General features: G+C 59.4%; 1 protein-coding gene across 1 annotated transcript in view; it reads right to left on the reverse strand.

The window, feature by feature from the left end:
• Positions 1-1,564: 1,564 nt before the first annotated feature.
• The window catches only part of ATCAY (ATCAY kinesin light chain interacting caytaxin), a 32,318-nt gene continuing 11,176 nt past the window's right edge, over positions 1,565-22,706 (reverse strand). The window contains exons 3-13 of the mRNA XM_026019458.2: positions 19,726-19,784; positions 16,833-17,054; positions 15,729-15,914; positions 15,314-15,416; positions 14,331-14,462; positions 13,533-13,619; positions 10,369-10,467; positions 9,660-9,695; positions 7,669-7,740; positions 6,133-6,165; positions 1,565-3,712 (exon numbers count right to left, since the gene is read on the reverse strand). Coding sequence (XP_025875243.1) covers positions 3,703-3,712; positions 6,133-6,165; positions 7,669-7,740; positions 9,660-9,695; positions 10,369-10,467; positions 13,533-13,619; positions 14,331-14,462; positions 15,314-15,416; positions 15,729-15,914; positions 16,833-17,054; positions 19,726-19,784 — 1,039 coding nt within the window. The 3' untranslated portion in view covers positions 1,565-3,702. The remainder of the gene's footprint in view (positions 3,713-6,132; positions 6,166-7,668; positions 7,741-9,659; positions 9,696-10,368; positions 10,468-13,532; positions 13,620-14,330; positions 14,463-15,313; positions 15,417-15,728; positions 15,915-16,832; positions 17,055-19,725; positions 19,785-22,706) is intronic.

Genomic DNA, 22,706 nt, shown 5'->3' on the forward strand with positions numbered 1-22,706 from the left:
ACTGCTCGTGGGGACAGGCTTTCCCTTTGGTGGAGATGGAATGTTCCGGAACTAGATAGTACTGACGGGTGCACAGCGTCGTGAATGTTCTACACGCCACTAATGGTAAATTTAGAAGAGGGAGACAGAGGCCAGGTCCTCAGTGAGCTCTTGGTCCCACTAGGGCACGTGGGCCGCTGACCCAGCCCCCAGCCCTGTGCCTGGAGGGGCCTCTGCCGCGGACGCCGCCCCCGCCCTGGCTGCCTGCTGCCTGCTGCTTCCCCATCGGGTCTCCCATCAGAGAGGACCCTTCTTTCCAGAGCAGCACCCGGCCCCTCGTCCTGGTCCCCACGGAGGCCCTGGGTCGAGCTCCCCACCCCCAGGCTGGGAGCAGCGTGCAGGAGTGGGGACCCCACAGGACCCCCAGCACCAGCAGATGAGCGACCGCATGGATTTATGAGTGAAGGGGTCAGGCTTCAAGAACCCCCTCAGGTCACGAGGGGCTTGGTGGGGTGGGGACAGCGGGTGACCCATCACCCACAGACTGGGAGTGACACCCAGTCCCCTTAGAGGCGCCTCCTCCAGGACAGAGAAGCCAGTGCCTCTGGGCCGGGCACCTCTCCTGGCACCCCTGTCCTGGGTGCACGCTCCCCCTGCGCCTGGCCCTGGGGAGTCTATCCCGACTCTGTGGGGCACACCCCCAACCGTCCTGTGTGACCCTGGGCCCGCCGGGCCACCCCTCCTTGGCCACACGGGCACCGTGCTGGGTCGGGCAGGGGCTCTGACTAGGACGTGATGTTGTGATGCAGAACAAAGGAAATGTTCAGTGTCGATCCCCGTTCCCAGCACCCTGCCCCCAACCCCGTGGGACCTGCCAGGTGAGGAGAGGGAGAAACTTCTGTCCTTGGGTCCTGAAACAGGTCCAGGGCCGTCACAACGAAGGCAGCGTCTTCTGAGGCAGGTGCACCTGCATTTCTGGGGTGGGGAGGTGGGGGGTGGGCTTTGGGACAAACTCAGTAGCCACGGGTTGGGGCTGGCGGCCAGTGGAAGGACGCAGGTCGGTGGGCTGGAGGTGCAAACGGCTGTCCCACCCCGCCGACCCCCGAGGAGGGGCAGGGCTGCAGTGAGGGGTCATCACCATCGGCCAGAGGTTGAGGACGCCTGCGTAGAAACCCTAAAGGACGGGGTTTGGGGGCCTGGGCGGGGGACGGGGACGCACCCCTCGCACACGCATCTTTTCCGCTGGCCACTCCTGACTTAGATCCTCTGTTGTGATTGAGTTAGGCCACAGGACACCCTGCGTGGCCACTGGGAGCCGGAGACTGGGTTGTGGGGACCCTTTACCCCGAGCTGGTGTGGGAAGCGCTGCTGTGAGTGTAGAGAGAAATAGAGTTTTCTCTTTCCGGAAGAGTAATAACATGTATATGATTATTAAATTGTTACTACTGTTACCTGCTGGCTAGGTTTGATTCCACAGAGGCCTGGGGGGTCACCCGAGGCCACCCAAGGTTGCCCGAGGTCGCCGGGCGGGGGCTTCAGGCCGGTGCGCCTCGGAGAAGTGGACAAAAGGAACAGACGTCCCTGCTCAGTTATCGCGTATTTATTTCCACATAAAAATCCCCCAAAGCTCATGGAGATGATGTCTGGACATCACGACAGTAATCATAATGAAGGGTTTCTTTTTTAAAAAACCACAAAACTCGCCGTGGTGAGGATGGACGTGTGAGCTACGACCTGGGACACATCCCACGTGTCATGGGAGGAAAACCCGGGGTCCCTTTGCCAGGAGGCCCGGGGTCCGTTGCGTTTTGGCTGCGACCGCCCCGGGACACACGCCTTGCACAAAGGCGCTCTGAGCGCGGGCAGCGGCTGGCCTGGACGCGGTGGCCCCGTGGGGACGGAGCTGTGTGCCTGGGGACAGCGCCCCCCACCGCGGGGTCCCTCTTTATTCTGGAGGGGCTGCCGCGGCCGAGTCGGGGTCCTGGGTCCCGCTTGCCGGGGTCTGTGGCTGCTGGTGGTCCGAGGGCGGCGGGCCAGCCGGGGGTCCCCGTGCAGCTGCGGGCTCCTCTGGGGCTGCGGTCTGCCGCTTCCTCTCCCTCTGTCGCCTCCCTGGCACCGGGCAGCCCGCACGGTCCCAGCCCTCGGCTCGCACCTGGCGCCTGCCAGCCTCCTCTGCCTTGGGCTCCAGGTGACACACGGTCACCAGGCCCGGGCCACGGGCCTGTCCTTCACTCGATATTCAGGAAACGCGGCAGAAACACACACTTAAGAGCCCCCCCGCCCCCAGGTGTCCCGGGGATCCAGGCCCAGGAGCACTCAGAAACCCCGCGTTCCCCAAGGCAGGAGCCTCCGGTGTTGGGGGTGGGAGCGGCCCGTGACATGCAGGACCCCTCCCACGCAGCAACGTGCGCGGCACCAAACACCGCTGGCCCCTCCCAAACACCTGAGGTCCCAGGCTGAGAGGCATCGGACATTTCCCCCGGGGCCAGGAAGCCCACACTCAGGATCTCCACGGCTAAGAAGCCCGCTGCGGAGCCATAGGAGGGGCCGGGGGAAGGCGTCCATCCCAGTTCTGCTCAGGTTTATATAAATAGGGACTCTTAGGACTGGAGGGGACTGCAGAGGGCCACATTCTGCAAGCACTTGCCGGCTTTTTCTTAAATGCCTCCACTGGTGGGGAACTCACTACCTCTAGAGGCCAACCTGGCCAGCTCTGGGTTTGGGCTGCATTAGGAAAGTCTGTCTTTTGTCCAAGGTCAGTTTGCCCCCTTTGACGGCAGGTCCCCACAGCGTCCGGGCTACAAGGACGTGCTCTCCCAAGTGAACTTCGAAATACTCAAATCTGCAGTACCCTGTATCTTCCTTCACGCAGTTCGGAGCCGGGTCCCCTTGGGGGGAACTTGAGGGGCGCATCCCAACCCTGCATTGATTGTGGAGGGGGATCAAGAAAGTGGGGAGACTTCATTTCCTCAGTAGGAGGTATTGATTGATCAGGATTGCCCTGCGGTGCCATCCACGTTAAAGGGGCTTGAGAATGTTCTAGACTGGGAGGGGCGGCTTTGTAACTGCAGGGCAGGGATGGTTATCGGCAGCGCACTTGTGTGCTGTGGGTTCCGATGCTCCCAGAGACGGCAGGTGTCACAAGAGATGAAGGGAGCTGGTCAAATGGAAGGCTGGGAGGTCCCTGGGGCACGGCCCTGCTGGGCGGCTGAGCTTCCAGGCCAGATGCCCAGAGCTGCAGGGGATGTTCTAGGAGAAAAGGCACAAGAACGAATCCAGATCCGGCCAGGGAGCTGGTGGGCATCGGTGGCTCCAACGTGGGCCAGGTGACAAACGACAGAAGGGTCTCGAACCAGGACTTGGTGCAGTGGGAGGGGTCTCTGAAGCCGTCCAGGACACATGGGCCGTGCCCTGAGCCGCTCGCTCGTCCTGGCCATGAGCTCATGAGTGTGGAGGGGTGGAGGGCTGAGAACCAGGGCCCCTTCTGGAACACACGAATACTGCGTTGTTTAAATAATAAAAAACAAAACAAAAATGCTTCCAAGCAGCTAAAAAGGATGCTGGGTTTCAGAGATGGATGGAGGGGACTGGCACACACACCCCTACCCCGAAGACGGGGACTCAGGGCGAGGCAGGGTTGAGGTCCAGGGCCAGAGGGCGTCTGACAGAGGTTTCTTGGCATCTGGAATCTTCTTTCTTGTTCTTCTCTGCATTCTTGTCACCTCAGGACATGCTAGAGAGGAATAAACACAGGCCAGGTCACTAGGATTGTTTTTTTTTTTTTAATATTTTTTTAAATTAATTTTTAAATTTATTTATGATAGAGAGAGAGAGAGAGAGAGAGGCAGAGACATAGGCAGAGGGAGAAGCAGGCTCCATGCACCGGGAGCCCGATGTGGGATTCGATCCCAGGTTTCCAGGATTGCGCCCTGGGCCAAAGGCAGGCGCCAAACCGCTGTGCCACCCAGGGATCCCCGACTAGGATTGTTTTTAAAGAAAGTAGGGGATGCATCCCTGTGTGGAATCCAGGAGCACGATCTTCTCCGGCTTTGGGGGTCCTCAGCAGCAAGAGGCATACCTGCCCGCCACCCACCCTCCAGGTGTGGTTCTGAAGGGGACCTCTCTCTCTCTGTCTCCCAGCCTTAGTGGAATGGGGCTCCGGGGCTGGCGCCACCAATCAGACCAGAGGGACACTTCAAATCAGCCACTCATCTTTCTGTTCCTCCGTCTGCCCATCTACTCACCCACCCGTCTGTCTGTCCATCCATCCATTGCTTCCTACAATCTCTTCCATGTCCTTAATGATTTTTTAAAGATTTTGTTTGTTCATTTTTAGAGAGAGAGAGAGCGAGCATGAAGGGAGCAGAGGGGAGGAGAGGGACAAGCAGAGTCCACGCTGAGTGAGGAGCCTGACATGGGGTTCGGTCTCACGACCCTAAGATCACCACCTGACCCGAAATCAAGAGTTGGATGCCTCACTGACTGAGCCACCCAGGTGCCTCATCTTCTATCACTTAAAACATCTTGATTTATCACCCCTACCTGAGGATTCCCACGAGGAGTCTAACCCTGCTTTTCATTGTATCTGCTGGCTCTCACTCATGGTGGCTGACTTCCCTGCATGTTCTGTGTCTGTGGACACAAAGTCATCTCTAGAAGACAGGGATGGAGATGACCTCGGAGATGTACTGAGAACTTGCTTCCACTCAGTGTGCCCAGGGCAGTGCTGGTCTAAGACCCTTTTTTTTTTTTCTTTTTTAAGATTTTACTTATTTATTCATGAGAGACAGAGAGAGAGAGGCAGAGACACAGGCAGAGGGAGAAGCAGGCTCCCTGTGGGAGAAACATGATGCAGAACTCAATCCCAGGACCCTGGGATCATGCCCTGAGCTGAAGGCAGACGTCCAACCATGGAGCCACCTGGGCACCCACTAAGACCATTTTCGATGTTTCTCTCTCGGCTTGGGGCTTCCCGGTCGAGTGGCTGCTATTAAGGCATGTGGTCAGGCCATGTCCCAGATTTGTAGGAGACCGTGTGGTCAAGGGTTAGCCCTTACTGCTGCACGTTCCAAAGGAAGGTACGGCCCTTTCCCAGATCCCAGGAGGTAACCCACTCCTTCCTTGGAGGGCCCTGCCTGGTAAGAGTGCCTTTGCCCACCTGGAGACCTTGGGCCACACGGGAGAGTCTGTGCTAACAATGTGACCTAGGATGGGCGGATCAGCCCGACCTCTGCAGGAGCTGAGGTTGAGGTCAGCCCTGGGGGTTGACTAGCCATGCATAAGGGACTGCCCCCAGCAAACACCCCGAACACCAAGACGTGGGAGAGTGTCCCTGGTTGGCAGCATGTCCCGTGTATTGCCACATGCTGCTGGGAGAACTAAGGGCTGTCTGGATAAGTCCCCCAGGAGGCAACTGCTGGAAGCCCTGCCCTGGTCTCTCCTGGCCCTGGCATCACACACTGTTGCTCATGGCTGATCTTCACCTGCATTCATCACTCCTCGGCTGTATTAAACCATAACCATGAGCATAGCAGCATTACTGAGTCCTGTGGGTCATTCTAGCAAACCTGAACCTGGGGGTGGTCTCCATGGACACCCCCCCACGATACACACATGCTGAGAGGCTTCTCCTGGCATCTAGAACAGGCGTGGACGCTGACACTGGCTGTGGGCAGGCAGTGTACCCATGGCTAAGTAATACAGCCCAGGCTTGGGGCACCAGGCCAGCTCAGTCACTACAGCATGCAACTCTTGATCTCAGGGTCATGAACTCAAGCCCCATGTTGGGCGTGGAGCCTACTTAAAATTTAAAAATAAATAGCTATAAAAAAATAGATAGATAGATAGATAGATAGATAGATAGATAGATAGATAGATAGATAGATAATAGCAAGTCCAGGCTCCACATGGCCTGGCTCCAGGCACGCATCTCAGGCAGGGCTGCCGTGCGGCCTGGCTCTGGGGCCTCCTGTCAATGGTGCCCCCTGGAGCTGTGCGGGGACAGGCTGCTTGCCACAGAGAAGACCCTCTTCTCCTGATAGCTGGTGCCCCTCTGACCCCCAGATAATAAATCGTGGAGCAGTTCCCATGGGGTAGGCTCCACGTGCAACATTTGGGAAACCGGGCACCAAGATGGCCCTGCTTCCGCCTCACCTTGTTTCCTGATCTTCCGTGGCCAGAGCAGACCTGTGGAAGAGAGACGTCTTAGTGTCGTTGGCCTATCTGGGGAGCCTTGGCATTTGGCCGTGAGCCCCACGAGGGCCAGCACGGCCTGTTGTCATCTGGTGCCAAGCAAGCGTCAGTGTGTGTCTGTTGGGTCGTCAGTGAGCCAGGCAATCCGGAGAAGAGGGGCCGAGGCTCCTCACTAACCCAAAATGAGACCAGTAATGTGGCTCAGGGTCCTGGCCTGGGGAGGCCAAACCCACCCCTGGGGAGTGGCATGATAGTCACCGGCCAGCCTCAGCCACCCATGGTCCCTACCCTTGGCCTGTGCTGGATGCAGGGGGTGGGGGTGGGGGATGGTCCCGAGACACAGCCCCTGCCCCCAGGTCGTGCAGGGCAGAGATGGAGGGTGACCCGGGCCAGATGCAGAAGGCAGGCCGGCCAGGTGGCGGTGGGTGGCGGGGAGAGGGCCAGGGCCACGCCGTGTTTCTGCCCGTCCCAGGGCAAGGTGCTAAAGGACTTGTAACAGTATTTGCTGAAGAAAGAACAGGGGAGGGGGAATGGGAGCAACTGCTCAATGGGTCTGGGGGCCCTCGTGAGGTGATGGGCACTGGAATGGGCTCTAAAAACGGTTCATTGAGGGACGCCTGGGGGGCTCAGTCAGTGAGGCGTCTGCCTTTGGCTCGGGTCATGATCCCAGGGTCCTGGGATCGAGTCCCAGTCGGGCTCCCTGCTCAGCAGGGAGTCTGCTTCCTCATCTGCCCCTCCCCCTGCTTTGCTCTCTCTCTCTCTCTCTCTCTCTCAAATAAATAAAATCTTAAAAAAAAAAAAACCCACAATAGTTCATTGCACATCACGTGAATTTCACTGTGGTAAGGAAGCCCCCGGAGGAGAGGGGGGACCGTGGCTGGCCATCCAGGGTCGTGCTGCACGGTGGGCGCGTGTGTTCTGAGCCCCCGTGGCCCCGAGAAGGCAGCCGAGCCCCAGAGAGGAGCAGGCTTTTCCATTTTATTGACTGTTAGTTCATCTGTCTACCTACCTATTTATTTTTTAAAGATTTTATTTATTTGATAGGGAACATAAGTAGGCAGAGCGGCAGAGGGAGGGAGAAGCTGGCTCCCCAGTGAGCAGGGAGCCTGATGTGGGACTCGATCCCAGGACCCCAGGACCATGACCTGAGCCAAAGGCAGATGCTTCACCAACTAACCTCCCAGGCGCCCCCATGTTTATTTATTTTAAAAGATTTTACTTTTTTAAGTCCTGTCTATGCCCAATGTGGGGCTTGAAGTCACATCCCGGAGATTGGGAGTCCCACCCTCGGCTGACTGAGCCGGCCTCTGTGGTGTCCCCGAGGGGCAGCCCGGTGGAGAGAAGGGGGACCCCGATACTGAGCCCCCACGAGGGAGTGGGCATCATGCTGGCCGTTCACACCCGCGTTCTTATGTCCTCGTCACGACAGCGTGGGGGGCACGCTCACCAGGGGATCGGGGGCTCGGCGGCCCTCGCTGCGGTCACCTGCATGCTCACCTGTCCTCTGCCGACGCGGCCTCTGGCTTCTCATCAGACCGGGGCAGGACGAACTCTGGCTGCGGCCTGGTGCTGGGGACAGACAGAAGCGGCAGGGGTGACAAGCCAGCCATCGTGGCCTCTGCGGGTAGTGTCGGGGTCTCCCTGCCCCTGCGCAGGCCCCCAGGGTGCAGAGATCACCCAGGGGTTACTGGCAGCAGAGGCGGCCACGGGGACGGGGCCTGACCGGGGCTGCCCGTCATCCCAGATGCTCGTGCCCTCGTCCTGTGGCCCTCGTGGCATGGACGCTGCCACCCTGTGCCCTCACTCTGGCCTGTGGTGCTGGTCTCTGTTCCCTCCGCAGCTAAGGCTTGGGGGGCCCGGATGGGGGGGCACCACTCAGGGAGACAGAGACAGAGAGACAGGGAGAGAGAGACGGAGAGAGGGGCAGAGAGGGAGGAGAAAGGCAGACAGACAGACATCTCCGCCTCACACCCGGGGGGCGGGGGCTCCTGTCCTAAAACCAGAAGCTGCAGCGACGATGAGCTGAGAGAGGCTGTGGGACTGGGCCCGAGACAGTGACCCTGCCGCGGAGCGTGGCGTGGCGGTTCCTCTACCTCTTAGAAGTGGAATTACCAGCTGTCCCAGTGATTCCACTCTGGGAAAACAGCGACCCAAACGGATGTTTGCACCCCGTTCGCAGCAGCCCAAAGGTGGGGGCAACCCAGTGTCCATCGTGGATGAAGGATAAACCCAGTGCGCTCCGTCCACACCCGGGATACGACCCAGCCCCAGGAAGGAAGGGGCCCCAACACCTGCCCCCACGTGGACGGACCCCGAGGACACCGGGCTCAGGGAGGGGACCCAGACCCAGAAGGACGCCTCCCGCAGGACCCCACTCCCAGGAGGTCCCCAGAGGAGGCCCGTGCACTGAGACAGAGAGGAGGTGGTGGGAGCCGGGGGTGGGGCAGGGGAGGGGGGTCAGTGCTTCCTGGGGATGGGGTCTCCGTGTGGGAAGGTGGAAGGTTCTGGAAGTGGTGGTGGGGGTGGGTGCGCGGAGGGGTGAGTGTGCTCCGTGCCCCGAGCTGTGCGCCTACCGGGGTTACGATGGTGAATTTCATGTTATGGATATTTAACACAATAAAACATTGAGGGGGGGGGGGAGGGGGGGGCGGAGAGAGAGAGAACACGGAAGGCGGGACAGGGAGGGGGAGGAGGCTGGGGTTGGTGCGTCCGCCTGCCCCCGGCCTCCCTCCCTGTCACCCTCGGTTCGTCATCGTGCAAGGCCACCATAGCTGTGCTCCTTCTGTGGCCCGTCCGCCCACGTCGCCCACCCTGCCGCGGGCCCCCCCTTCCTTCCTTGGCGCTGTGTCCCTCTCCTGGGCCGTTTGCAGAGCCCAGGACCCTGTCTTAGCCACCTGCCCCCCCACCCCGGGGCAGGCACGGGGCCTGGCAGGGATCGCCCCACCCCATCTACCAGACTCGGGGTGCGGCCTGGGGCAGCTGCCTTGCCGACTCCGGCCCTTGGGTTCCTGGGCGGTAAGATGCTGTCAGGAGCCCTGGCCCTGGCCTGCTCCGGGCGGTGGGGAGCAGGGTGGGGTGAAGGGGAGACGGTGCAGGGCCCCGTGACGGGGTGGGCCTGGAGTAGCCCCAGGGCCCCGTGACCGCCACACACGGTGATGCCGCCCGTGAAAATTGAGCCAGTAAGTTAGCGACGGGGCATTTCTGGGGGCGTCCGGGGCCAGGACGGCGCACGATAATTTAGTCACGATGACGACGAGCCACCGTTTTTGCCGCGGGGGTCCCGTCGACCTGATCTTCCACGGTAACCCGCACAGCGGCCGTGGGGCCGACGGGGTTCGAACCCGGGTCTGATTCAAGGCCCTTGACAAGGCCCCCAGCCATGCGTGTGTAGGGGGTCACCAGCCCCTGTTCAGCTGATGCCCCCACCTGCCCCCCAGACGTGAGCCCGACCCGGCCCGGCCCCGGCCCGACGGCCGCCCCGCACAGACCTCTCTCTCCGGGCCTTGAGCCTTTCCTCCTCGTACCTGGAAGAGAGAAAGCACAGCCGGTCGGCCGCGGCCCTCCTGCCCCCCGCAGGCGCCCCGGCGGGATGTCCTTCCTCCCGGGAGGGGAGAGAAGCTCACTGTCAGGTGTGCACACACGCCAGGCTCCGGAGCAGAGAGCGAGCCCCGCAGTGGCCCTGCCAGCGCCCCAGCCGGGAACACCTGACTCGCTGGCGAACTCCAGCGCGGGGTACAGGCCACTCAGCAGATTTTTTTTTTTTTTTTTTTCCTGATTCAGCACCAGCAACTGAAGCAGTGCCGTCAGGAAGCGGCATCCTCGCTGATGAGGGCTGGCCGCCACCCCTCCATCGGGGCAGCTTTTCTGTAACAGCCTAGAATGTAAATATTTTCGACTTTGTAGGCCACTTGCAGCCGCTACTCCATGCAGAGGTAGCTCGGGAGCAGCCACAGCTGATGCGTCAGTGGCGGGCGTGGCTGTGTGCCGATAAAACTTTATTTATAAAACAAGCTGTGGGCCGTGGCTTGCCGGCCCCTGCCCTGTGCTAGATGCCCACAGTGTTCCCCTCTGCTCCGCTGCTCCCACTCACGTCCGGGGGCTGGTCCCCACCACCCCCATCCCGGAGAGGGGAGATGAGGAGGCTAGCATGGCTGGGGCTGGGGACGGGGGACACTCACGCGGCGCAGGGACACTTACTGCAGCACGCAGTCTGGGATCTGCACGTGTTCCATGGGGATGAGCTGCTCCAGATCCTCCAAGCTGTGCACATACTGGATCTTGTTGATGAATTTGACGCTGGCGGGAGGAGAGGGGGGCAGACGCCTGAAGTCCGGGCCCGGAGGGGGCGCTGGCAGTCAGGGATGAGCACACAAGCCTCCTGCACAATGTCCCGAGCACCTTCCCTCAAACCTCCCTGGCTGCCCAGGCTAGCCTCGACCCCCGCCCCTCATGGGGGTGCACAGAGCAGAGCCCGGGGTCAAGGGGCAGGGTCCCTGCCGGGCTGTGTCACCAGCATGCTGCTGTGAACTCATGGCCGCGACTACTTTTTTCACATTTAATTAAACCTAATTTCGGTAACACGTAAAGTGTTAAATGACCTTTTTTTCAAGGTCAAACGATGTTGCTGGATGATAAACATAAGGCCTGGAGCATACAGCACTACAGAAATAATAAAATGATAGAGTAACAGTAAAAAAAAAAAGATAAGATAAAGCCAAACATGTACAGAAGCGTGCTAAGGCGTTTCATATCTATTTTTAGAGATGAGATAAGAATTCGGCTCCAGCTTTCCCGCAGCCAATGCACAGGGGGACAGATGAGGAATCACACGGTTCGCAGTGTCCATTAGGGAAAAATAAAGCGGCTGCTCGGCAGAAGGTGGCTGGTCACTGATTGGGGACGACAGGCATCCCCCATGGAGGGTCACAAGCGGCCGTGTGCGGCGCAATGAGCGGCCCCAATTGCCTTCACACAGTTCAAATCACTTTTTTTCTTTTAAAGATTTTTTTTAATTTATTCATAGAGATGCAGAGAGAGAGAGAGAGAGAGAGAGAGAGGCAGAGACACAGGCAGAGGGAGAAGCAGGCTCCACGCAGAGAGCCCGACGTGGGACTCGATCCAGGGTCTCCAGATCACGCCCTGGGCTGCAGGCGGCGCTAAACCGCTGTGCCACCGGGGCTGCCCCAAATCACTTTTTTTAATACAAAGGAAAAACAAAAAAACCCCAACCCAGTTATTCTTGGAACATGGGGTTGTCACGAGAAGGGACCGGGGGCAGGGCGTGGGCCTCAGCCAGCCAGGCAGGAGTCGTGTCCAAGTTACCTGAGTGCGTCCAGGCCCAGGGGCTCTGAGGGTGGACAATCTGATCCGTTAGGAAGAGTTTTAGGGTACGCAGAGCCCGCACCTGCTGCTCTGGGCGCCGGGCTGTCCATACAGGCGGAGAGCACGGCCGCTGCGGCCCCGCGACGCCCACCGTGCCTGTCCCCGGACACTGTGCCCGAATCTCCAAGGTGACAAGGCTCTGTCTGCCTGGGGGGGCCGCGTCCTATCTCCCGGCGGGCTCAGAATGGCCTCCACCTTCCTAGGCTTGTAAATGGGGAAGCTCGTGTTTCTCTCCCGCCTCCTCTTTTTTCTTTAGAAGCTCAAACCTGGGACACCTGGGTGGCGGTTTAGCGCCTGCCTTCAGCCCGGGGCGTGATCCTGGAGACCCGGGATCGAATCCTGCATCGGGCTCCCTGCATGGAGCCTGCTTCTCCCTCTGCCTGTGTCTCTGTCTCTCTCTGTGTCTCTCATGAATAAATAAATAAAATCTTAAAAAAAAAATAGAAACTCAGACCTGACCCCTCAAAACTTGCCGTGGGAAAGCAATCCCAAGTGAGAGAGTTATCTGCATCAGGGCAAACGTACGTTCCCGGTTGGGGGTGCCCAGGACGGCAGAGCGAGCTGCTGTTGGGCAGGAGGACGTCTTCACCGTTTTGCCCAGCGGTGGGGGGTGGGGGGGTTCATCGTGAGCACACGCGGCCCGTGATTAGCGCACTTACCTGGTTTTACTAGTGTGCAAGTGTTTCAGGGTGCCACCAAGTCCCTGAACACACACTGTCTGACTTCACCTCCCTGCAAACTGTTCACGCCGAGAGCATGACCCTCTCAGAGCATGGACCTTCCCTCAACCTCGCCACACATCGTGAACTGGGAATGTGGATGTGATGGATTTTTTTTTAAGTTTATTACGTAAGCAGTCTGTACACCCAACGCGGGGCTCGAACTCACGACCCTGAGATCAAGAGCGGCACACGTGCTCTGCGGCTGGAGGCAGCCAGGCGCCCCTGAAGGGTCTCGATCCGATTCAACGCCTTGAAGCATATTGGATTCAATCTGGGGTTTATGCCATCGACTGGGGCATTTCCTACGACTAGTTTCGCTTTACTTGGTACTTGGTCTGCATATCGGGTGCTCTTATATCGCGTGGTGAACCCAGCGGTGGGGGTCCCCAAAGCCTGCACATCGAAAAGAAAGAACCGGCTTCCTGACGCTCGGGGAGGCTGCCTGGCAGCTCCTGGAATGCCCCACCCGCGAGGAGCGCCCTGGTGACCTGGGCCGGGACCCTGTCACACAGTCTGTGTCAAGGGTGTGACTCGTGGTGGGCGTCTCGGGCACATCGCGTCAGTGTGACCGCTGGGCCACCCGAGGACAGCAGCTAAGGTCGGACCCTTGGCTACTCCATCCCCGTGTGGCTAAACCCAGTGAAAACCTTGGAGAGCAAGGGGAGCTCGCCGCACGGGAGGGGACAAGCGGTGTCTGGACGCCCGCCCGCGTGCACCTTCGTCCCTTGCACCTTCACTGCATCCTTCCCCTGCAGCAAACCATAGCAGCTGCTCTGAGCTGTGAGCCCTTGCCGTGAATCACCACACCTGAGTCTCGAGGACCCCAACGCACAGGGTTCCTGCATCATTGCAGGGAGGGGCTCGGACCCTCCTGGCCTCCTCAGGGTCCCTGCACAGATGCTGCGGCGGACGGAGCTCGGCTCACTTCTGGGGACTGCGTGGGCTAGTGACCTGGCTGCGTGACCCGGGCTGGGTCCCTTGACCCTACAGGGCCCCGGTTCCCTTATCTGGGCAAGGAGTTCGCGACAGCATTGGCCTCTCAGGCTGCGGTTGTAAATGTTAAGAGGGATCTAACACATAATACGGGGGGCTGCCTGCTATTATTTTTCCTGTTTGTTCCTCAATAACCGCACCTACAGCTGAAAACGCGTTAAAGCAACAATACGTATTCGCCCTAGAGAAGCTGCAAAATCCGGAATAGAACAGCAGAGGCCCACGACCCGAGTGGGGGCCCCGCACAGGGCACAGCGTCCTTACCTGATAAAGGGCCGGGAGATAGCCAGCACAGTGCGGATGAACCAGGATGGGTGCACGATGATGAGGGACTTCAGGTTTTTCCGCAATCTGGGGGGGGGGGGAGCAGAGGGAGCGCCCCCGGGAAGGGAGGAGCTAAGGGGTGGTTCTTCCCTGTGCTCCCAGGTCCGGGCCACGCTTGTCTCCAGTTTCCAGGGGGTGGGGAAGAGGGGTCCATGAAGCTGGGTTACCTCGTGACCGCTTTGTGGGGTTTGCAGGTGGCCACCCTGATGTCTAGTCCTCACTGCCACCTGCTCCAGAACCGCCCCTCCCCCACCTGGTTCTGAGCACCTGTCACAGTCATGTCAAACTGCATCGCCCCCCAGATTCCTATGCTATAGCCCTGCCCCCTGCACCTCGGATCAGGACATTGGGAAATAAGGTCATCGTAGAGGTAATTTGCTAAAATGAGGCCATGCCAGAGCGGGGTGACACTATCCCGTCACCAGTGTCCTTACAAAGAGGGGATGTTTGGACACGGACACAAGGGAGACAGGCCGTGTGACCACGGAGGCAGAGATGGGGCGACGTGTCTACAAGCCAAGGGACGCCCAGGATGGCTGAGGACCCCCGGGAGCCCGGAGGCACAGGGGACAGACACCCCTTCCCAGCCCTGCCCACAGCGATCCTTGGCCGCCCACCTCCGGGGCCGGGCTGACGACCACACAGCTGCCATGCAGGGGCCCTGGGGTCCCTTGCTCCGGGTGAGCCTCCACGCGCCCTCCCGCGCCCTCGCCCCCGAGGCGGCCCCGCCGCACTCACCTCCTGTCGATCATCTGGTAGCACTTCTTCAGCCAGCCGATGCCGGGCATCCTCCGCCGGGGGGTGGCCCCGTTCAGGTACACGATCATGTAATCCTCCGCCACGAGCAGTTCCAGACTGCTGATGACGTACCTGGTCGCAGGTGCGGGAGACAGGGGGCCAGTTAGGGAGCCGCGGTCCCCACGGCTGAACACCCGGGGCACCTGGCCTCTGGGCTCTCCCGCCCCCGCCGTGCCAGCCACACCTGCTCATGCCAGCCACACCTGCTTGGCTGCGGGCGGCCCTCCCGGCTCGCTGGGGGTGGGGGAAGGGGTAGACGCAGCCCCCTCGAGATTCGTGTCAGTGGGCAGACCGGCAGCAGTCGTTACTACCTGATGGGGCACTTATTAGGCACCAAGTGTTTTATACGCATGAGGATATAGTGTCTCTGCTAATCCTGATCGGTGGGTCTCACAGCCCCAGTTACAGGTGGGGAACGGGCACCCCGTGGACAGCCCCCCCATCGGACCTCACCACTCTGGGGTCCGTTCCTGCCCCATCCTCCCTGAGCCATTTTAGAGAAATCTTCTTCTCTGTCCCAGCCTCTACTTCCCCACCTGTCAGTGGGGGGTGTGGGGGGGTGGGCTCCCTGGTTTCTCGGGCTTCTTCCGGCTCTGACCCATCATCCTCTGAACCACGGGCCCCCCAGCCCCATGGGGTGAGAAGGAAATCTTCATAATAACAAACAGGACTAATCGTGATTTGCGAGCCCTTTCTGTTACCCGCAGGTGTATTATCCGTCTCCCTGATAACAGGACTGGACCAGGCTGTCCTGGGCAGGTGTCGCACCTGCAGAGGGAGGGGCATCAGCGCCTACTGGGTGGGGTTTCTGCACACGCGGTGCTTGGGCCCGTGGCTGCCCCAGGGTAAATGCTCAGTAAGCTCAGGTGGCAATGGGGGGGCGCTCAGAACCCCGGGCCGGGATGGAGCGGGCGGCCACTCACAGGAAGAGGTTCTCCATGATGTAGTGGTAGTCGGGGGAGCTGCTGTCCGGGAGGAAGCAGGCAGCAAACACGATGATGGCGTTGAGACCTTCGCCGTAGTACCCTGGGGACAGGCGGCCGGTGAGCGGCGGGAGCCCTGAGAGGCCCCGTGCTCCAGCCCAGGCACCCACCTGCTCGCCAGCCAGGCCCCTTCCCAGAGGGCACAGCTCTGAGTCATAGAACCTCAACTGGGGGAGTCAGCAACCCCCACCCCCGTCTGGCCACCCTCACAGGCACCCGTGAGCACCCCTGTGTGCGCCCACCCAGAGACGAGGGCGTAACATCCCTGTGGGAGAGACTGAGGTTCAGAGAGGCCCTCCGACGACCCGCAGGTGGCTGGCTGGAGCCAGGAGGAGCCCGAGGGGTGCGGTCTCACCTCCGTGGGTCACTACCCTCATGTAGGGCCGGATCATGTGCAGGTCAATTCGGTGTTCTTGTTCTCCGATGATCACCGTCCTCCACAGGCGCCCATTGGCGGCACCACCATCCTCCGTGGCGCCGTCCCCAAACAGGTCCGCGCTGTCCCCGGGCATGTTCTTGGCGGCGGCCACGGGGGTGTCATCTAGAAGCGGGCCAGGACGAGCAGAAGGGACGCCTGAGGCCAGACGTTTTGTCGCAACCTCCCGCCCGGGACCCCTGTGCCCTGCTGCCTGTGGACATGTCACCCCATCCTTCTCCCGTGACACTGGTCCATGTGTGTCTCCCTGCCCAGTGCCCCTGCTCATCCACTGTCCCCTCCTGCTCTCCCTTCACGCTCCAGCTCAACTGCCACCTTCTCCAGAAGGAAACCGGATCAGTGATGGGAAGCCCCCAGCACGGAGAAGCCCAGGGCCGGGTGAGTTTGTGGCTAAACCTCAGCAGACACCTATCTTTTCTTTTCGTTTTTAAGATTTTATTTATTTGACAGAGAGAGAGAGAGAGAGAGAGAGAGAGAGAGAGAGAACCAGCAGGGGGAGTGGGAGAGGCAGAAGCAGGCTCCCTGCAAGGAGCCCGAGGCAGGACTCGATCCCAGGACCCCAGATCACGCCCTGAGCGGAAGGCAGATGCTCAACCACTGAGCCCCCCAGGTGCCCTGAATTCCAGCAAACATCTAAAGAAGTAACACCAGGGGCCCCGGGATCGAGTCCTGCCTCGGGCTCCTTGCAGGGAGCCTGCTTCTCCCTCTGCCTCTGCACCCCCTACTCGCGCTCCCCCTCTCTCTGTCAAATAAATATATGAAATCTTTTTAAAATGAATAAGTGGGTAACACCAATCCTTGTCCCTCGGCATTGCAGAAAATTCAGGGCATCCCGGGCGCTGGGGGGCAGGGCGGGCCCAGGAGCACCCCCAGTGTGACAGCCCCAGACATAGCCCCGTGACCCCTGGTGCAGGATGGCCCCTCAGGTGAGGCCCACTCCCCACCCTGTCCCAACGCCTCACAGCACGGACGACCAGCTGCGACCAGCTTGTGCCCGTCGGTTTTGCTGTGCCCGGGCCTCACCTTCCCACTCCAGCTCGTTGCCGTTCCCCAGGAACTCCAGCGAGTCGGTCTCGTCGGGGGTCTCGATGTCATCCACGTTGATGTCCAGGTCATCGGGGGTGTCCAGGAAGTCGTCAGACAGCAGGGAGCCCTCGCTCTGATCCAGGGAAATGTTGATCTCCGGGGCGACCAGCGTCTTCCGCTTGCGATGAGCTCCGTTGAAGTTCAAGGCGTTGGGAGGGGCTGTTCGGGAAACCGGGAAAGGAGACAAAACAGCTGTGCTTCGCCGACCCCGGCCAGGGCTGCGGACCGGCTAGAAACCTAGAAATCGGAGGACGTCCTGTGGGGCCGGTGGGGGTTCATGCCCTAACCTTCCGCCCGGAGGGGCTGCTTCCTAGCTCGCCTCGCCTCCCTGGGCCTGCCTTGCTCTCGCCATCCGCCAGATGCGACTCCCATGAGGTGAGTGAGGTCAGGGGCACCCCGGGGCCTGCGGACCAGCCCCAGACACTGTGCTCCCCACCCGCCAGTCCCTGCGACCACAGCTCCCTCTGCATCCGGCCGGCGGATGAACCCCCACGGGTGACTTTTGGCCTCTCCCTTTAATAACTGGCACGAACCGACCCCGGCACCGGGGCCAGGCCCCCCGTGAAGTGCTCCCCCAGCCTTTTCACGGGCCATCTTTGCACTGATATCCGTGCCAGGCAAGTTCTGTTATCATCCCCTTTGCCAGGTGAGCACACTGAGGCACGGGGGGTGCAGGCGCTCCCTCTGGAGCTGGTCAGGGTGCGCGAGCCTCCGGGCTTGCACTGCTTTCTCCTGGACACCCTCAGCCTGCACACGGTCTCCTTGTGACAGGTGGCTCCTCCCCAAGGGGTTAGAGCCGATCCCGCAGCGAGCGCAGCAGAGCCAGCACCTGGGGGGCCGGAGGTTACCCTACGGGCGAGGAGAGCCCCCGGCTGCCCCCAAGCCCGCTCTTCTGGAGACCCTGGGAAGGCGCGACCAGGTACGCCAGCGAGGACAAAATAAATGGGCCGGTGCGAGAGCCCTGCCCCTCTCACCGGATGAAGACGCTCCTCGATCCATAATTAAATGCACCAGCTCCTCACTTTTCTTTTTCTTTTTTTCCTCTGAATTTCTCCGGCCCCGAGCCACGGGTCAGAGGTGACCGCTTCAGGAGTGGCTTGGAGGTAAATGTGCGCTTTGGCACAAAGTGATGAAAACAAAACCGGCCTGTTCACTCTGTGCCTGTTCCGTGCGCCCGCCACTGACGTGACGCCTCGATCGCAGCATGACCCGGAGTGGCAGGTCGCATCAGCCACTTTACAGATGGGGACACCAAGGTGGTGATTGCTGGGAGCATGTGGCTGGGGCACGGTGCATCCAGCGTGCTCGGTAGAAACGGGGCTCCCTCTCCCGGGGGGTGGAGCTGCTGGGGGTGGGGGGGACCTGCAGCATAGAGCATCGAGCCAGAGGTGTGCTCTCCAGCCTTAAAATCCAATAGAATTAAAAAAAAAAAATCCAATAGAATTTGCACTAAAAAAAAAAATCTAATGGAATTTGTCCTGCCAAGCTTCAGACTTGCTGGGATCGACTGGGATCGATGATCTCTGTCTTCCTTCCTATTTTTCCTTTTGGGAATGAGGATGTGTGTCCCACGCCTGCCCCACCATCATATTACGGAAGCCGGAAACCTGTTGGGTTTCCCGTGTTCACAGCTGAAGAGGAATTCTGTCCCAGGGTGAGCCACACTGGAGTCTTCTTCCTCTACGGCCCTCGACTGATCAGATGCGGCCCACCCACACTCTCAAGTGCAATTGGCTTTACTCAGCGTCTACTCATTTAAATGTTACTCTCATCGAAAAAGTGACTCTCAACAGGAACATGTGGAATGTTTGGCCACATCTCTGGGTGGGGTGGCCCAGCCACATGGACACATACAACTCACCACCCTATCTCTCCATCTCCTTAACTAAATAAAAATCAGGGACCCCTGGGTGGCTCAGTGGGTTGAGCATCTCCTTTCGGCCCAGGGCGTGGTCTCGGGGTCCTGGGATCGAGTCCCACATTGGGCTCCCTCTGGGGAGCCTGCTTCTCCCTCTGCCTGCATCCCTGCCTCTCTCTCTGTGTCTCTCATGAATAAATAAATAAAATCCTTAAAAAATATTTTAAAAAAGGAAACAGGACCCAAAGGGGTGAAGGGACCCACCAGGACACCCTCTGGGGATGTGACAACAGCAGGCAGGGCCTGTGTGCTCAGGCCAGGAGGAGGACCGGTACCCTAGGGTGACCAACCATCCTGAATGGCCCCAGAAAACTGGGCCGCGCTGGCCCCCAGTCTGGCTCACAGGCAGACCTGGCTCCTAGTGCTGTGTGACATGAGGGATGTGGCTGTCCCTCTCTCATCAGTCTTCCCTCAGAAAGGGTGGGCGCTGTGATGAGCTGCATGGGGGAGATGCGGGCAGAGCGGGGGCCCCAGCAGGACTCTGAGGAGATGCCACTGAGGAGGACTTATTCAGGGGAGCTCCTCTGGCTGCCCTGGACCCCCTCTTATTCTGGGGCCATGAGCCCTCCTGAGCGCTTAGAGCAGCAGAGCCTTCCCAGGCCTGACTTTGCACCTGGCAACCCCTGGGCACTTTATACATGTCGCTTCATTAAATCCTTGCACACCCCGTTCTGCGGGAAGCTCACTACCTGCATGTAATAGATAAGGACCTGGAGGCACACACAGAATGGCCGAGCAACCAGCTCAAGGACACATAGCAATGCCACGTGCCAACTTCATGACCCACCGTGGCTGAGTTTCCTCCGGGCCTCCGAGCAGAACAACCCCCTCCCCTGACATTTCTACAGTCCAACCTCACGCAGAGTGAGAGCTGGAAACAGCGAGCCCCAGGCCATTCGCGCGGACACTTACAGGATGTGTCTTCCGTGGGGCTGCCAAGCGGGTCCATCCCCGTCTCTTCCGGGAGCGGCCTGCAGGCCGGGCCAAGGGCAAACAACAACAACAACAAGACTTGGTTAGTTCTGGGGAGTCGCTGGGCCGGGACACACCTGCTCTCAGCGCAGAAAATCATAATCCGTCAGTGCCGGAGCGGGGGGGGGGGGGGTCCACTTTGGATCATCTACAGATGTTCAGCCTTTCTTGCCTTCTTTTGGATGCAGAATGCCAAAGCCCACGGATGGGGGGCGGGTCACACGCACTTTCCCTTCGGAATATGCACAGCACTTTTCAGGGGTGACCCTGCAGAGTCTGGTCCCTGGGATGCGTTTCGGCTACCAAATGCTGCAAGGCGTTGTCGGGTAAACCTAGTAATCAACCGAAAGGCTCTCCGTGGTCACCGCTGGGATGGTTCGAGCCACAAAGGACATCATGGATTATTGGACTCTGAGCCAGAAGTACAAAATAAACGGCCACGAGGGTCGCCTGGGTGGCTCAGCGGTAGAGCGTCTGCCTGTGGCTCAGGGCGTGACCCCGGAGTCCTGGGATCGAGTTCCGCATCGGGCTCCCCGCATGGACCCTGCTTCTCCCTCTGCCTGGGTCTCTGCCTCTTTCTCTGTGTCTCTCAGGAATGAATAAATAAAATCTTAAAAAAAACAAACAAACAGCTATGAGTCCATAAAGATGTAGATAAATGATTGAATAAGTAAATAAATAGGAGGAAGAGACAAATTTTTGTGGAATAGAATTCCAAATCATGTATGTAGATTCTCTGCCATCAAGGACACAGAGAATGACTCCCTTCTCTGTAAGTGTGGGCCGGGACGCGGGGACAGTCGGCAAAGAGGAAGCGAGGGACCCTGCAGGGGAGACACCTGCCCGCCCACCCCAGCCAGGGGACCAAGGCCAACGTCCGCGGTGACAAGCCATGGTGACAGCATGTGCCCCCTGAGATGGCCCCAGGAGGAGGGCACTTTGCTCCGGAGTCTTCCTCCCAAAACCCATCACCCCAGCCTTGCCATGAGAAAAACCCCAGACAGACCCAAGGAAGGGGCTTTCTACAAAAGCCCTGCCTGGGGGCAGCCCGGGTGGCTCAGCGGTTTAGCGCCGCCTTCAGCCCAGGGCCTGATCCTGGAGTCCCGGGATCAAGTCCCGCATCAGGCTCCCTGCATGGAGCCTGCTTCTCCCTCTGCCTCTCTCTCTCTCTCTCTCTCTCTTTGTCTGTCATGAATAAATAAATAAAATCTTAAAAAAAAAGAAGAAAAAAGCCCTGCCCGGGCCTCCATGCGACTGTCAAGGGACATCAGAATCAGAGACAAGGAAAGTCTGTCCCAGCTGGGAGGAGTCCGAGGAGATGTGACGCTTGCGTATCCTGGGGGATACTGGGACGGAAGAGGGACATTGGGGAAACTGAGGAAATCAGAATCAATCGTGGACTTCACTCACTAGGAATGCGTCAACATTGATCTGTTAATTGTAACAGATGCAGTCTCCTAATGTAAGACGTTAACCATGGGGGCGCCTGGGGGGCTCACTCGGTTAAGCCCCAGCCTTCGGCTCAGGTCATGATCTCGGGGTCCTGGGATCGGGCCCCCAGCATTGGGCACCCTGCTCAGCGGGGAGTCTGCTTCTCCCTCTCCCTCTGCTGCTCCCCCTGCTCACGCTCTCTCGCTCTCAAATAAATAAAATCTTTTTCTGTAACTCTTAATTTATTTACTTATGTTTTTTTTGGGGGGGTGGGGGTGGCGAAGGGGGAGAGGGAGAGAAGCAGACTCCCCGCTGACTGTGGAGCCCAGACACTGGGGCTGGAGCTCACGACCCCGAGATCGTGACCTGAGCCCCAATCAAGAATCGGGCGCTTAACCAAATGAGCCACCCACGCGCCCCTGGTAAATCTGAAACTTCTAAAAGGTAAAGTTTTGTTTTATTTCTTTAAAATAATGCCGCCAACTATGCATTGGTGCCCCTGTACCGGCCAGCTGAGCGTGGATTTGCAAAATAAGACCTTTCTTCAGGCCGCACCGCCTGGACCAGCCTGGACCACTCCTGGGGCCCTGGCTCACGCTGCCCAAGTTGGAGCCGGACTCTCCGGCTCCTCTGCTCCTGGGAAACAGGTGTAGGCAGAGAGCGCGGGCTGCCAGGGGCTCTGGCTGCAGGGTGTGCGGGCTCCGGGGGTGCTGGTCAGGAGAGGAGGGTGCTGGAATGTGTTTCCCTTTCACTGAGCATCTGACTTTGGCTCAGGGCGTGACCCGGGGTCCCGGGATCGAGTCCTGCATCTGGCCCCTTGCATGGAGCCTGCTTCTCCCTCTGCCTGTGCGTCTCTCTGTCTCCTGAATAAATAAATAAAATCTTAAAAAAAAAAAAAAGAAAACAATTCATTCCTGCCAGGGCCTGAGTCGGCTCTTGTCTTCCTCTTCTCTCCCCTTTCCACCTGCTCACAGAGCATCGGGTGTTCTCTGAGCAACCCCCCCCCACTGCCAGGTGCAATGATTGGGGGGGGAAGGTAAGGGAGGAACAGGACCCCGCTCTGCTCCCTCGCAGAGGTCACAGGTCAGAACAGGCCCACGGGAAGTGAGGACACGTATACACAGAAGAACTCACCCCCCAGTGCTCACGGCGACAAGGTTCGCAGCAGCCAAAGGCTGGAAACACCCCCAGTGTCCATGAAGGGGCAAAGGGGTATAGACAACGTGTCCCCCACTTGTGGGCGCGTCACTAGCCCACGAGCAGGAGCGAGGAGCCCACACGCTGCCCCAGGGTCAGACCCCAAGTCCCCGATGCTCAGCGAGGGAACCAGACACAGGAGGCCCCATGGGGTGTGAGTCCACGTGTGTGACATGTGCAGGACAGGCTCATCTACGGGCGGGAAGGGGGCCAAGGAGTGGATGGGGAATGACCGCTGATGGGGAGGGGCTTCCATTTTGGGGAGGTGGAATGTTCTGGAATGCGACAGGGGT

This window comes from Vulpes vulpes, chromosome 9, assembly GCF_048418805.1.
Source record: "Vulpes vulpes isolate BD-2025 chromosome 9, VulVul3, whole genome shotgun sequence".
In the NCBI taxonomy this organism is placed as follows: domain Eukaryota; kingdom Metazoa; phylum Chordata; class Mammalia; order Carnivora; family Canidae; genus Vulpes; species Vulpes vulpes.